Below are 13998 nucleotides of genomic sequence, written 5' to 3'. Positions count from 1 at the left end.
GGCACGTTCTCCACTGCGCTTCCTGAAGTCGATGACTATCTCCTTTGTTTTGTTGACTGTACCTCTGTTCTGCCATTCTCGCATTCTGATCACTTAATAGACATTCTTAGCACCCTCTCAGCCTTCTGTGTCCTCATTTACATTCCCTTTGTCCAATTCCACACCCACTACCCCCCCCATCCCAATGGTATAAATCTCTGCTGATTCTCTGCTCTTAGCTCTGGCGAGGGTCATTTAGACTCAAAACGTTGGCTCTATTCTCTCCCCACAGATGCTGCCAGACCAGCTGAGATTTTCCAGCATTTTCTGTGTTGTTTGTGATATTTAAATGCTACTTTGTTTTAAATGCTAATAGGTTTGCGCCTGTAGGAAAGGTTGGATGATTGCACCGTTTGGCGCCAGGCACAGAGTCTGTTTTTAGGCCCGCATGCTGTTTTCTGGGATTAGTGCAAACTGTTCCAGGCACAGCAAGGCTGGAAAATGTCCGTGTGTGTGTGTGTGTGTGTGTCTCCTGTCTGTCTGTGTGTGTCTCCTGTCTGTCTGTGTGTGTCTCCTGTCTGTCTGTGTGTGTCTCCTGTCTGTCTGTGTATGTCTCCTGTCTGTCTGTGTGTGTCTCCTGTCTGTCTGTGTGTGTCTCCTGTCTGTCTGTGTGTGTCTCCCGTCTGTCTGTGTGTCTCCCGTCTGTCTGTGTGTGTCTCCCGTCTGTCTGTGTGTGTCTCCCGTCTGTCTGTGTGTGTCTCCTGTCTGTCTGTGTGTGTCTCCTGTCTGTCTGTGTGTGTCTCCTGTCTGTCTGTGTGTGTCTCCTGTCTGTCTGTGTGTGTCTCCTGTCTGTCTGTGTGTGTCTCCTGTCTGTCTGTGTGTGCCTCCTGTCTGTCTGTGTGTGCCTCCTGTCTGTCTGTGTGTGCCTCCTGTCTGTCTGTGTGTGCCTCCTGTCTGTCTGTGTGTGCCTCCTGTCTGTCTGTGTGTGCCTCCTGTCTGTCTGTGTGTGCCTCCTGTCTGTCTGTGTGTGCCTCCTGTCTGTCTGTGTGTGCCTCCTGTCTGTCTGTGTGTGTCTCCTGTCTGTGTGTGTCTCCTGTCTGTCTGTGTGTGTCTCCTGTCTGCCTGTGTGTGTCTCCTGTCTGCCTGTGTGTGTCTCCTGTCTGCCTGTGTGTGTCTCCTGTCTGCCTGTGTGTGTCTCCTGTCTGCCTGTGTGTGTCTCCCGTCTGCCTGTGTGTGTCTGTCAGTATGTGTGTGTTTCTGAGTGGTTTTGTCAGTGTTGCTATCTCTGATAATGGCTGTTGTGTTTTGCAGGATTTTATCCGCTGTGCGATTGCAGTTATCATCTACATCATCATCTCCATCATTGCCGTTATTAGCGGTGATGGAGCTCGCATTGCCGGCGGGGTGAGTATCGAGCTCACTGCTGGCCTAACTGTTGCTCAGGGTCAGAGGTGGGATGCGGGTCAGAAATAATGTTAGAAGGAATTGTGGGAAACTCAACAAATAGTAATGAGAGAAATAATCTCCCACGGTGCTCTGGGATTGGAGAACTCTCCCACTAAAACCGTGCCACCCCCACACCCACCCCACCATTCACTTCTGGCCCCGGGATCATTTACATAAAAGAGAGCAGGGGTATCACTGTAAGGTATGACTAGAAAAACAGCACTCCCTCAGCGCTGACCCTCTGACAGTGCGGCACTCCCTCAGCACTGACCCTCCAACAGGGCAGCGCTCCCTCAGCACTCATCCTCCGACAGCGCAGCGCCCCCTCAGCGCTGACTCTATGACAGCGCAGCGCTCCCTCAGCGCTGACCCTCCAACAGCGCAGTGCTCCCTCAGCACTGACCCTCCTACAGCACGGCGCTCCCTCAGCACTGACCCTCCCACAGCGCGGCGCTCCCTCAGCACTGACCCTCCCACAGTGCGGCACTCCCTCAGCACTGACCCTCTGATAGCACGGCGCCCCCTCAGCACTGACCCTCCGACAGCGCGGCACTCCCTCAGCACTGACCCTCCCACAGTGCGGCACTCCCTCAGCACTGACACTCCGACAGCGCAGCGCCCCCTCAGCGCTGACCCTCTGACAGCGCGGCGCTCCCTCAGCACTGACCCTCTGACAGCGCGGCGCTCCCTCAGCGCTGACCCTCTGACAGCGAGGTGCTCCCTCAGTGCTGACCCTCTTGACAGCGCGGCGCTCCCTCAGCGCTGACCCTCTGACAGCGCGGCGCTCCCTCAGCGCTGACCCTCTGACAGCGCGGCGCTCCCTCAGCGCTGACCCTCTGACAGCGCGGCGCTCCCTCAGCGCTGACCCTCTGACAGCGAGGTGCTCCCTCAGCGCTGACCCTCTTGACAGCGCGGCGCTCCCTCAGCGCTGACCCTCTGACAGCGCGGCGCTCCCTCAGCACTGACCCTCTGACAGCACGGCGCTCCCTCAGCGCTGACCCTCCGACAGTGCGGCGCGACTCAGACAACAATCCTGGGTGTAATAACTCGGCTCCACCAATTAGGTACAGACAACACAACATGCTGTTAACAGAGTAGTGCTGCCAGTCTGCCTCCTGGATCGAACTGAGGCAAAACGCTGTACTCGGGTGATTTCCCACACTGGTTCCTGATTGGACTCCTGGGTCATGTGGCCATATTGGAAGATCGCTTTCTTTAAGAGGTCAGACCCCACTTCTCTCTCCCTCTAGGTTTCTATGTACATTGAGTAATATTTAACTGACACTGCTCCCCAATAAACATTACAATGAACACATTTTATCAGTCTATCAGTCTCTGGTGGCTTCTGCCTCCTGGCGTAGTGACGCAAGTCCACTAACTTGGGGTGCTCCTGTTGAGGTATTCTCTGTAGGACATGCTATGCCAGATCGCTCCTCGAGTACCGGTACCTCAACGTCCTCCGTTTCAGTGGGAAGAACACTCTTGTCCGTTGCAGGCTGACTAGGTGTGAAGCTACTTGGGTAGCCAACAATGCTTCCTGCTAGCAACAATGATTCAGGCTGTGGGACTGGCTCTCGAGATGACTCTTGCCTTCGCAAATGGTCCATGTATTTCCTTGCAATTCTGTCCTGTGCACTCACTTCGTAAGACAACGGTCTTGTCTTGGCCACAATAACTCCTGGGATCCAGCTTTGGTCTGCTTCTGAAATTTCTCACACAGACCAGTTCATATATTTCAAATGACCTTGCTGCTTTACTCATGTTGTGATTCTTCTTTTGACTGCACTGGCTAGCTTCTACCCTCCCCGACAAATTCAGAAATACCAGGCTTAACCCAGTCCTCCGGCACCGACTCATCAATAATTCCGCTGGTGTCACTCCTGTCGTCAAATGCAGGATGGCCCTGTATCCGAACAGACGTTGAGACATGCTGGTTTTCAGAGTTGTGCCTGATTGCTTTTTAAGACCAGCCTTGAAGGTCTGGATTGCTCGCTCAGCCACTCCATTAGATGAAGGCGCTGTTCTGAGGTGTTTTATACCATTCAGGGACGCGAACGTTTGAAATTCGGTGCTGGTAGAAGCATTATTTGATATTATTACTTCGGATGTCCCATGGGATGTAGAACGCTGACACAACTTCTCTATTGTGGCATGTGCCATCGTAGACTTCCTTTCAAACACTTCCATCCTCTTCAAGTGAGCATGTATCAGGAGTAGAAACATGGTGCCCAAAAATGGTCGTACATAATCTGAGTGGACTAGTATCCATGGTTGGCCATTCCCAAGGGTGCAAAGGGGCTGTAGCAGGCAACTTTTTATAGAACCTCTGCAGTGCAGAAGGAGGCCATTTGGTCCATCGAGTATAAGGTGCTGGTGAGGCCACACCTGGAGTACTGTGTACAGTTTTGGTCTCCTTACCTGAGAAAGGATATACTGGCACTGGAGGGGGTACAGAGGAGATTCACTAGGTTGATTCCGGAGTTGGGAGGGTTGGCTTATGAGGAGAGACTGAGTAGACTGCGGCTATACTCATTGGAATTCAGAAGAATGAGGGGAGATCTTACAGAAACATATAAGATTATGAAGGAAATAGATAAGATAGAAGCAGGAAAGTTGTTTCCACTGGCGGGTGAAACTAGAAATAGGGGGCATGGCCTCAAAATAATGGGGAACAGATTTAGGACTGAGTTGAGGAGGAACTTCTTCACACAAAGGATTGTGGATCTGTGGAATTCCCTGCCCAGTGAAGCAGTTGAGGCTACCTCATTGAATGTTTTAAGGCAAGGATAGATACATTTTTGAACAGTAAAGGAATTAAGGGTTACGGTGAGCGGGCGGGTAAGTGGAGCTGAGTCCATGAAAAAATCAGCCATCTTATTGAATGGTGGAGCAGGTTCAAGGGACCAGATGGCCGACTCCTGCTCCTAGTTCTTATCTTCTTATGAGTCTGCACCAACCACAATCTCACCCAGGTCTTATTCCCGTAACCCCACATATTGGCCCTGCTAATCCCCCTGACCATGGCCAATCAACCTAACCCGCACATCTTTGGAGTGTGGGAGGAAACCCACACAGATATGGGGAGAATGTGCAAACTCCACACAGACAGTGACCCGAGTCCGGCATTGAACCCGGGTCACTGGTGCTAAGCGGCAGCAATGCTAACCACTGTGCCACCGTGCTGCCATCTCTTGCGACTGGCACTGATCACAGTGCTTCACTAATCTCTCAATGTCAGCATCAATGCCTGGCCACCAAATGTAACCCCTGGTTAGCATCTTCATTTTTGACACACCCAGATGGATACTATGTAATTCTGCAAGGAGCAATTGCTTCCTGGTACAGGGACGACTATTGCTCCCCATTGGAGGATGCTGTCCTCACAGCTTAAGTCATCTTTCCTAATGTGGTATGGCTTCCTCTCTTGGGAACGTAACTCATTTTGCCAATCTACTATTCCGTGCCTCATTTTTGATAACAGCAGGTCTCTGCTGGTCCAATACCAGCTGGCGCTGGCAAAATGACCAGGGCAATCTTGCCCTCACAATTTCCTGCGCTACTGGGGAGGTTGTCTACTCTCTGGCAATGGTAGGTAACTCAGTGCATCCGAATTTGCTATATGCATTCCAGGCTGGTGTTGGAATGTATACTCATATGCTGATAGATTAATGCCCAACGCTGAATCCTTGCCAACGCAATTGGCAGAATAGCCCTGTCTTCCTCAGAAAGACCCAAAAGTATTTTGTGGTCCGTTGCAATGGTAAAATACCATCTCAACACATACTGGGTGGTACCTCTTTACTTCATACCCGTCAGACAACTGTCTTTTCCCATAGAATCCCTACAGTGCAGAAAGAGGCCATTCGGCCCATCGAGCCTGCACCGACTCTCAGAGCATCCCGCCCAGTCCTAGCCCCTGCCCTCTCCTCATAGTCCCGCACATTTACCATGACCAATCCACCTGACCTACACATCTTTGGACTGTGGGAGGAAACCGGAGCACCCAGAGGAAACCCACGCAGACACGGGGAGAACGTGCAAACTCCGCAAAGACAATCACCCCGAGGCTGAATTGAACCCGGGTCACTGGCGCTGCGAGGCAGCAGTGCTAACCACTGTGCCACCGTGTCACCCCTCAATCTGCGAATACCCTCAGTCAGCCTCAGAGAGAGGGTTCTCGACACATCTCCAATAGGTCATCCTGTGAGACACTACTACACCAACGCCCTATGGGGAGGCATCACACGTAAAGACTATTTTCTTGGATGGGCCAATATATCCCAGCAGACAAGAGGAATGAAATAATAGCTTGATCTTGTTAAAACTTCTCTTTGGGGCGCCTTCCACAACCGCTGGTGTTTCTTCAGTAACATGTGCAAAGGAGCCAATAGTGCCGACAGGTTTGGAAGGAAACGTCTGTAATAATTTACCGTCCCCAAGAATGATTTGAGCCCAGATGTGTTTCTGTGGGCCTGTGCCTCCTTTATTGCTCTCACTTTGTCCTCCATGGAGTGTAAACCCTGTGCATCCACATGGTAGCCAAGGTAAACCACTTCACTCGCCTGGAAAGTACATTTCTCCCTCTTGAGGCAAACTCCCACCTCCAGAAATCTTTAGTACTTCTTTCCGGTTAGCCAAATGTTGTTCTTCTGTTGAACCCGTTAGCAAGACATCATCTAAATACACTATAATACATGGCATAGCTTGTAGCAAACTTTCCATCATTCTTTGAGTTATGATGCAAGCTGATGAAACATTGAAAAGCAGGCACATTTACTCATACAATCCTTTGTGGGTGTTTATGGTAATGTAACCTCGGGATGCATCATCTCACTTCAACTGTTGATATGCATTGCTCATATCTAATTTCATATATGACTGGCCTCCAACCAGATTCGCATATAAATCTTTTATCTTTGGAACTGGATGCTTGTCTAGATTGGCAGCCTGATTCACTGTCAGCTTAAAGTCTCCACAGATGTGGACAGTCATATCTGTTTTTATCACAGGTACTACTGATGTTGCCCCTTCTGCAAACTGCACTGGTTGCAAGATACCCAGTTCTTCTAGTCTTTGCACCCCTTGTCTCTACTTTTCTAGCAAGACATAGGGCACAGGTCTAGCCCTCAGAAAAGTTTATTCAACACTGCAATGAAGTTACTGTGCAAATCCCCTAGTCGCCACACTCTGGCGCCGATTCGGGTACATTGAGCGAGAATTTAGCTTGGCCAATGCACCTAACCAGCACGTCTTACAGACTGTGGGAAGAAACTGGAGCACCCGAAGGAAACCCACGCAGACACGGGGAAAATGTGCAGACTCTGCAGACAGTGACCCGAGCCAGGAATTTAACCCGGGTCCCTGGAGCTGTGAGGCAGCGGTGCTAACCACCGCAAGCCTTGGGGCGGCCTCTGGGTCTACGTGGATCTTACCCTTAATTTTTCCTAGTTCGTCATGAAAGACATCCTGGTACTACTTGATTACTTCCAGCAGGCTGTCTTCTTTAACTTGGAAAATCTCCATCCTGTTCAGTTTTATTTCTTGGAGCAGTTGCAGCCAACTAGACTTGGTGCTTGGCCAGATACAACTGTTAATGGAAGGTGGACAGATTGTTGCCAGTAAGTCGTGGGCGCTACAGTAGTACCCACCATCTTAAAGGCCTCCTCTGTGTAGCTTCTTGCAGATGTGTTCTTTAAACTCAAAGGCTGAATGCTTTCTCACAGATATCTGTATGCATGTTCCCATGTTACAGTAACCGAAGCTCCTGTGTTGACTTCCATTTTTAATAGCATGTTGTTAACCAAAAGCACCACTGTGGTGGGAGCAACCTTGTCCGCATGCACTTTGTTTAGTGATAGAATGTTTGGATTCCTTGCCAGAAAACCTCCGACATCATGCACTAATGCTGAGCTGCTCACTCTGTTACTGAGTACGCTCTGCTTACTCTTGCACTGGTGTGTCAAATGGCCCTTCCTGTCACACACCTGCTTCTTTGAATTGGCTGACTTCAGGGGAGTCACTCTGTTTCGCTCCGAGCTTGTTGATTCACTTTTCTAAATCTTCTGGCTCTATCTGCTGCTATAGTTGCCATATTAAACTGGTGTCTTCACTTTTGCCACCACTGCTGGCTGCAGTTTCCCACTCTAATTGGTGGCCATTTTACACGATCTGAAGTTCCTGGTTGCCGTACTCTCCATCGCTAAGCGCTATCTCCAATGGCTTTTTAAGATCAATTTCAGTGTCAGCAGCTTCCACTGGATGGTCTCCTGAATCACTCCACAAACGAAGCCGTCTCTCAACATGTCATTCAGGATGGCCCCGTAATCACTGCTCTGCAACTTGTGCTCTGCAACTTGTCAGAGCTTAGTTATGTAGGTTACAGCGGTCCCCCCTAAGGCTCCCCGTGGAATTGAATTTACAAGCACTGCAGAATCACTTTGGGTCATAGTACCTGAATTTGAATCGGTCATGTTTGGACATGTGAGGCTGTGGATTAGATTACAGGCCTGGGTCCCAAATGCTTTCTGATTCCATTCCTCCTCTATTCTATTTGCCTTGAAATAATTTCCCAACTGCTCAACATACCGTACCTAGTCTTTAACGAGAGCATCAAAGGGATATAATTGACCAAATAAAGGCATCTCTGCAGCTCACTTCTACTTTGCAACCTGACTTCGAACTTGACAGAGTTCTGTACTCTCAATCTTGGGACCACACTTGCTGCTTTTTCCTCGTCACCAATATAATAACTTGGTTCCACCAATTAGGTGCAATCAATGAATGTTTATTGTTACAACATGCTACATACAGAGTAGAGCAGCTTTCATGCTGCCAGTCTGCCTCCTGGATTGAACTGAGGCAAAAACCCATGCTCTGCTCAGGTGATCCCCCACCCTGGATCCCGAGTGGACTCCCGGGTCATGTGTCCCTATCAGAAGATTGCCCCTTAAAGGGGCCAGACACCACAAGAGGAATCAGTGGTAAACCTTCACTGCACTCCTTCTATAACAAGTATATCCTTTCATTGACAGGGAGGCCAGAACAGCACCCAGAACTCCAGGTGTGGTCACCCTGTACAGCTGCAGTATGACATCCTTGCTCCTGGACTCGAGTCTTCCTGCAATGAAGACCAACATAACATTTGCCTTCCTAACTGATCGCTCTATTTGCATGTTTGCTTTCAGTGACTGGTGTACAAGGTCCCTTTGCACATCAACATTTTCCAATTTGTCACCATTTAAATAATAATATGCCATTCTACTTCTCTGTTTGAAGTGGTAACTTTACATCATACCACATCTGCCATGTATTTGCCCACTCACTCAACTTGGCTAAATTACTTTGAAGCCTCGTAACAGCCTCCTCACCACTCGCATTCCAAAGTCTTGTGTCGTCAGCAAACTTGGAAATGTTAACTTTATTTTTGTATTATTGATGTATATTTGAATAGCTGTGGCCCAAGCACTGATCCCTGCGGGATCCCACCCTCTCACCATCCTATCTCTCTTCTGTCTGCCCCAGGTTTTCGGTTTAATCGCAGCTGCGACCTTCGCCTACGATGCATATCTTATCTTCCCTAGTCTGAAGACAAAGCAGCATGTACCAGCCGCCACGGGTAAGTCACGGTGCAGTGGGCAGTGTGGGCATGGGCTGGAATGGGCTTTCATAGTGTTGACTGTATCAAGGGCAAGTCTTTATTAACAACTCATCGCTATGGACACACATACACACGGTGGTGGGGGGGGGAACGGGGATGGAGCTGATTCCATCCTAGGTGTTTACACATCACTGTCCATCTCTAGGACTGGCGGTGCCTGAGGAGGGAGGGACAGGCGGAGAGTGGGAGGTGTGGAAGACACACTGGGAAGGTGTGAGGAAGGGGAGGTGGGCTGACAGAGATGGGCTGGGACAGGGATGGTAGCGAATGACACCACTCTATCTAATCCTGTTCTGCACTGTTCTGGGAGTGTTTGATGGGCTCAATGTAGAGGGGGATTTACTCTGTATCTAACATCGTGCAGTACCTATTCTGGGTCTGTTTAATGGTGACATTGTAGAGAGAGCTTTATTCTGTATCTAACCCTGTGCTGTACCTGTCCTGGGAGTGTTTGATGGGGACAATGTAGAGAGAGATTGGCTCTGCATCTAACCCCGTGCTGTGCCTGTCCTGGGAGTGTTTGTTGGGGACGGTGTAGAGGGAGCTTTACTCTGTATCTAACCCCGTGCTGTCCCTGGCCTGGGAGTGTTTGATGGGGGACAGTGTAGAGGGAGATTTATTCTGTATCTAACCCCGTTCTGTACTATACTGGGACTGTTTGATGGGGGACAGTGTAGAGGGAGCTTTACTCTGTATCTAACCCCATGCTGTACCTGTCCTGCGAGTGTTTGATGGGGACAGTGTAGAGGGAGCTTTACTCTGTATCTAACTCCATGCTGTACCTGTTCTGGGAGTGTTGATAGGGACAGTGTAGAGTGAGCTTTACTCTGTATCTAACCCCGTGCTGTACCTGTTTTGGGAGTGTTTGATGGGGACAGTGTAGAGGGAGCTTTACTCTGTATCTAACCCCGTGCTGTACCTGTTTTGGGAGTGTTTGATGGGGACAGTGTAGAGGGAGCTTTACTCTGTATCTAACCCCGTGCTGTACCTGTTTTGGGAATGTTTGATGGGGACAGCGTGGAGGGAGATTTACTCTGTATCTGTGCCTGTCCTGGGATTCTTTTGACTTGAGTGTTAACTGTCTCCTGTCATTCTGTATTTCTGCAGCTCCCCCAGATTATTCTCCCTGATTTCAGGAGTCGAGGCGTTGAGATGAAGAGAGGTTGGGGGAACCTGAAAGAGGCCTCGTTTGCTCAGCATGGCCAAGATCTGAAATCGCAGGAACCCATTCCGAAGTCAACTCACCGTCTCTCCCATTCCAGATGCCTTATTAACCTGACCCCGATCCCCACCCGAACTCAACCCATCCTCCTCCTTATCTCAATGCCCATCTCCACACACCTCCCACCCCATCCCTAACCCTCTCCCTTCTGTCTCACTCCCGTCCATTCCAATCCCTCCCTTTCCCACCTCCCTATTCCAGATCTCTAACTTGACCTGTCTCTTACCCCATCCTACCCCAATCCTTTAATCTCCCTCCTGATCCACACGCCCCTTCCTCCACCATCTATCTCTCTCTCTCTCTCTTCCATCCCTCCCCATTCCTCTCGCTTCTCCCTCCCTCAATTCCATACCCTCCTCCCATCCTCTTCCACTCGCACTCCGAAGTCAGCACTGCCTCTGGTCCCTGCTGTCGGGCCTAACACTACTTGAAGCCTGGGACTCAATTAACACCCCACCCTCCTAGCTTTGTAATGTAGTCCCTTCACTGTACACCTGGAGGAGGGGCCCTGTGCCCTGCACTCTGTTTTTATTTATATATCTTTTAAATATCAGATAAACAGTGTTCCTAATTTATATAGAATGAGAGATTGACTGGGAGCAGGAGTTCTGATCATGTCCATACTCTCGTCTTGAGGCCTTGTTAACTGGAGAGAAAGCTGCAAAGTCTCCAGGATGGACGGCAATGTGCCGGAAAAACGCAGGAGAACATTCATCGGCGTGCTGAATGCTTTCAGATATTCATCGGGAGAGATATTGGAGTTTGTGGGAAAATAACTGGTCAAGATGAATCAAATTGGATATCCAAAAGTCCATGCCCCTTTTCCAATTGGCCATAAGGATGGGCCAATGGTGGCAATTGTATGTTGGGAAGGGGGCGGTCAGGTGAGGCAACCTCCAGGACGCTGCGCTGGAAGAGTTGGAGGGGAGTGGCAGTGTGTGAGGGGAAGGTTTGTGAGGATGAGTGAGGGTCTGTCAGGGTCCAAGCCAACCAGAGGAGATTGATTGAATCAGAGGGGTTTATGCGGGCTGTGGTAGCAGCAGCAACATCTTCTGCTTAAACGGCAAAGTAAATATGACGGTGTGCCGGGAATGAATTCAGGAGTTGAATTTGGGGGCCAGAGATGGGAAGTTAATGTTCGCTTGTGGAGTATTGCGTCCGGCTTAATTTTAAGTCCTGAAAGCATTATGATGTGAGCCAGACTGCTAGAATGCCTGTCTTTCTGCCCCTCCTTCCCCACTAACCATTTCAATTACTTTGGAAGCAATGTTATTCAGAGAAGTCGGAGATTCTTGGGATTTTTCCATCACAACTGGAGCAGGCTAAGTGGCAATTAAATCAAACTTCTGTAAAATTATACAGAGAATGTGAGCAAAGATGTAAAAAAAGCGAAGTTTGCTCGGAGTGCATGTCGGAAAGGGTTGTTGATGGTAAAACTGTCACTGTCAATGAAGGATTGCTACAACGGGCAAGATTGTAGATTTGGATTTAAAGTTGGACCCAGCGGCCCTGTTGGATCAGAGGGGGAGGAAGACACTGGCTGTTTCTCAATCCTCACAATCCAATTACAATTACTATTCTGGATTTGCCTTAACCGCATCTTTTCCACATGGTCTCTCCCCCACCCCTCCCGTCATCTTGGAAATTCCCCCATGGGTCTCCAGTCTCTCTCTAAGCCCTTCCTTCATCCTGAGGTGACAGTATCAGCCTCATGATCCTTCCCTCTGTACTGTCCCACTCCTCCAGTATTTGAGTGCCGTCTCTCACTCCCTTGTTCCTCGTTGACCAGGGCTCAGCCTCCTCTGCTGGGCTCAATGTCCCATTACTCTCAATAAAAAAGGGTTGGGGTGCAGGAAGGAATAGGAGATGGGGAGGGGGTGCAGGGAAGAACATGGAACTGGGTACGGATTGAAAATGCCTTAACAGAAAGCGAGGATATGAGAACGGTTTCAATTTAGTTTTGGAAAATGTCATGAAATCTCATGTCTTAAATGTAACATAAGTATGTCATTGTGTTTGGGAGGGTGGGTTAATTGTAACATTTCATTTGCTGGGTCAAGCAGGGTTGGAATATTGATGATGAGCCTGGCTCTTATGGACTGAGGCGGTGGAATTCCCTTTGGGTACCAACTGATCTACCAATAAATATGAAAGCTAAGAGGGAACTTGGTGTTTTTTTTATGGAATAAAAGAGTACATGGAGAGTTTTGACCATCTATTTCTGGTCCTTGAATCATTTCACCCAGTTGCTTGACCCTAAAGGGATTCTAGTTGTCTCAGTGCTTTGTTTCTGATATAAATTTACTTGTGTTGTAACATGTTGTATGTGTCCATGCATGCTCACTGGTTGTAACAACAGTAATAGAGGTGTCAAGCCTTGTCTGTGAAGCATCTCCATTCACAAACATGAGGGGGATTTTTAAAAAAAACTTTGTGCCAATTTGTAGCCACGGATTTCACCCAGACACCACCTCGAAATTGGGAGCCTGGTTCTTTGCGAACTCACCAGGAGCTTGCCACCATAACCCTGGTGCAACAGCACCCCCTAATGGCAGGGAATAATAACTGCAGCATTTTGGTTCACTGCTTCTGCCACTGTTATTTGCAGCTTCTTGAACTGGGCCGCAGTTTTACTCCTCTCCCGCCCCCTTTCCCAGAAGTATCCTCCTTGTACTAAAAGGCTGCCCACTTCTCTGCTCTGCAATAGGGTGCTGCTGGGTGACTGATGGAAGCCTCCCTGGAGCATTTTGATCCTTGCCTGGGGATCTCCTTCAATCGCTGGTGCTTTGAAGTCCTTTTGACTTCCCCATCCCAGCCCCTGTTGGAGCTCTCGGGAGGAAATGGGAGGGAAGGCGGCGAACCTTGGATTCTGTCTCTGCAATAATTGGGGTGGGGGTTCAGCGACCAAGGAGGCAAGATCGGCACTGGCTGAACACACAGGCAGGTGCCAAACTGGCAGGGACACTGGGCACACCCTAGATTCTGGGCAGGGAGGGAAGCATTGCCACGGTAAAGGCTGTAGCCCCCTGCTGAAGCATTTGTTTAATCTGAGTTTTAGACTCATAGCTTATTGTGCGTAGTTTTAACAATGATTAACCCTGCCGAGGGTTCAATAGCCAATAAAAAATCATCTTTTCAAATCTGCCACTTTGTGTCTTTCATCCATCTGCCCACCTCAACCAATCAGAACAATCCTTGCTGACTTCATCATGCAATTCAGCCCCTCGAGCTGTTACACACGAGCATGTGGTCGGAGGTGGAGATGTTGGGGGGTGGGTGTGTTGGGAGGTTGTGGTATTGGAGGCTGAGCCTGTTGAGTGGTTGGGGGTGAGTGTGTTGGGTGGATGTTGTTCCTGAGTCATTTGATCTGTCTACTGTATTGAATAACCGATAACACAGGATCCAATTACATCCCTTGCATGAAATAATTATTTTGAATAAAATCATGCACCCAGGCAGAGGGAAGGTTTCTACTTCTAAGTAGAAAATATCCAATGCGGTTTATCTGGCTTCCAAGTGCTACCCTTAAATATATCCATAAGGTCCACACACAACATGTTAATGAGGGAGACTGAGACACTCACTGAAATCAGGATTACTGCTGCACAGTGTGAGAAAAAAAAAGAATGGGGTATTCCCCTGGCAGACAATTTGTTTAATAGTTGCAGTGGGATCACTTATAGGGGGACACACA

At 49.1% G+C, this 13998-nt stretch overlaps 1 protein-coding gene across 1 annotated transcript in view; it reads left to right on the top strand.

Moving 5' to 3' along the window:
- LOC144487533 (proteolipid protein 2-like) overlaps nucleotides 1-13448 on the top strand; it is a 50212-nt gene extending 36764 nt beyond the window's left edge. The window contains exons 3-5 of the mRNA XM_078205619.1: nucleotides 1291-1383; nucleotides 8947-9040; nucleotides 10190-13448. Coding sequence (XP_078061745.1) covers nucleotides 1291-1383; nucleotides 8947-9040; nucleotides 10190-10212 — 210 coding nt within the window. The 3' untranslated portion in view covers nucleotides 10213-13448. The remainder of the gene's footprint in view (nucleotides 1-1290; nucleotides 1384-8946; nucleotides 9041-10189) is intronic.
- The last annotated feature ends 550 nt before the right edge of the window (nucleotides 13449-13998 follow it).

This window comes from Mustelus asterias, unplaced genomic scaffold, assembly GCF_964213995.1.
Source record: "Mustelus asterias unplaced genomic scaffold, sMusAst1.hap1.1 HAP1_SCAFFOLD_853, whole genome shotgun sequence".
Taxonomy (NCBI): Eukaryota; Metazoa; Chordata; class Chondrichthyes; order Carcharhiniformes; family Triakidae; genus Mustelus; species Mustelus asterias.
The sequence above is the reverse complement of the archived record's forward strand: the minus strand, read 5'-3'. Positions and strand labels throughout refer to the sequence as shown.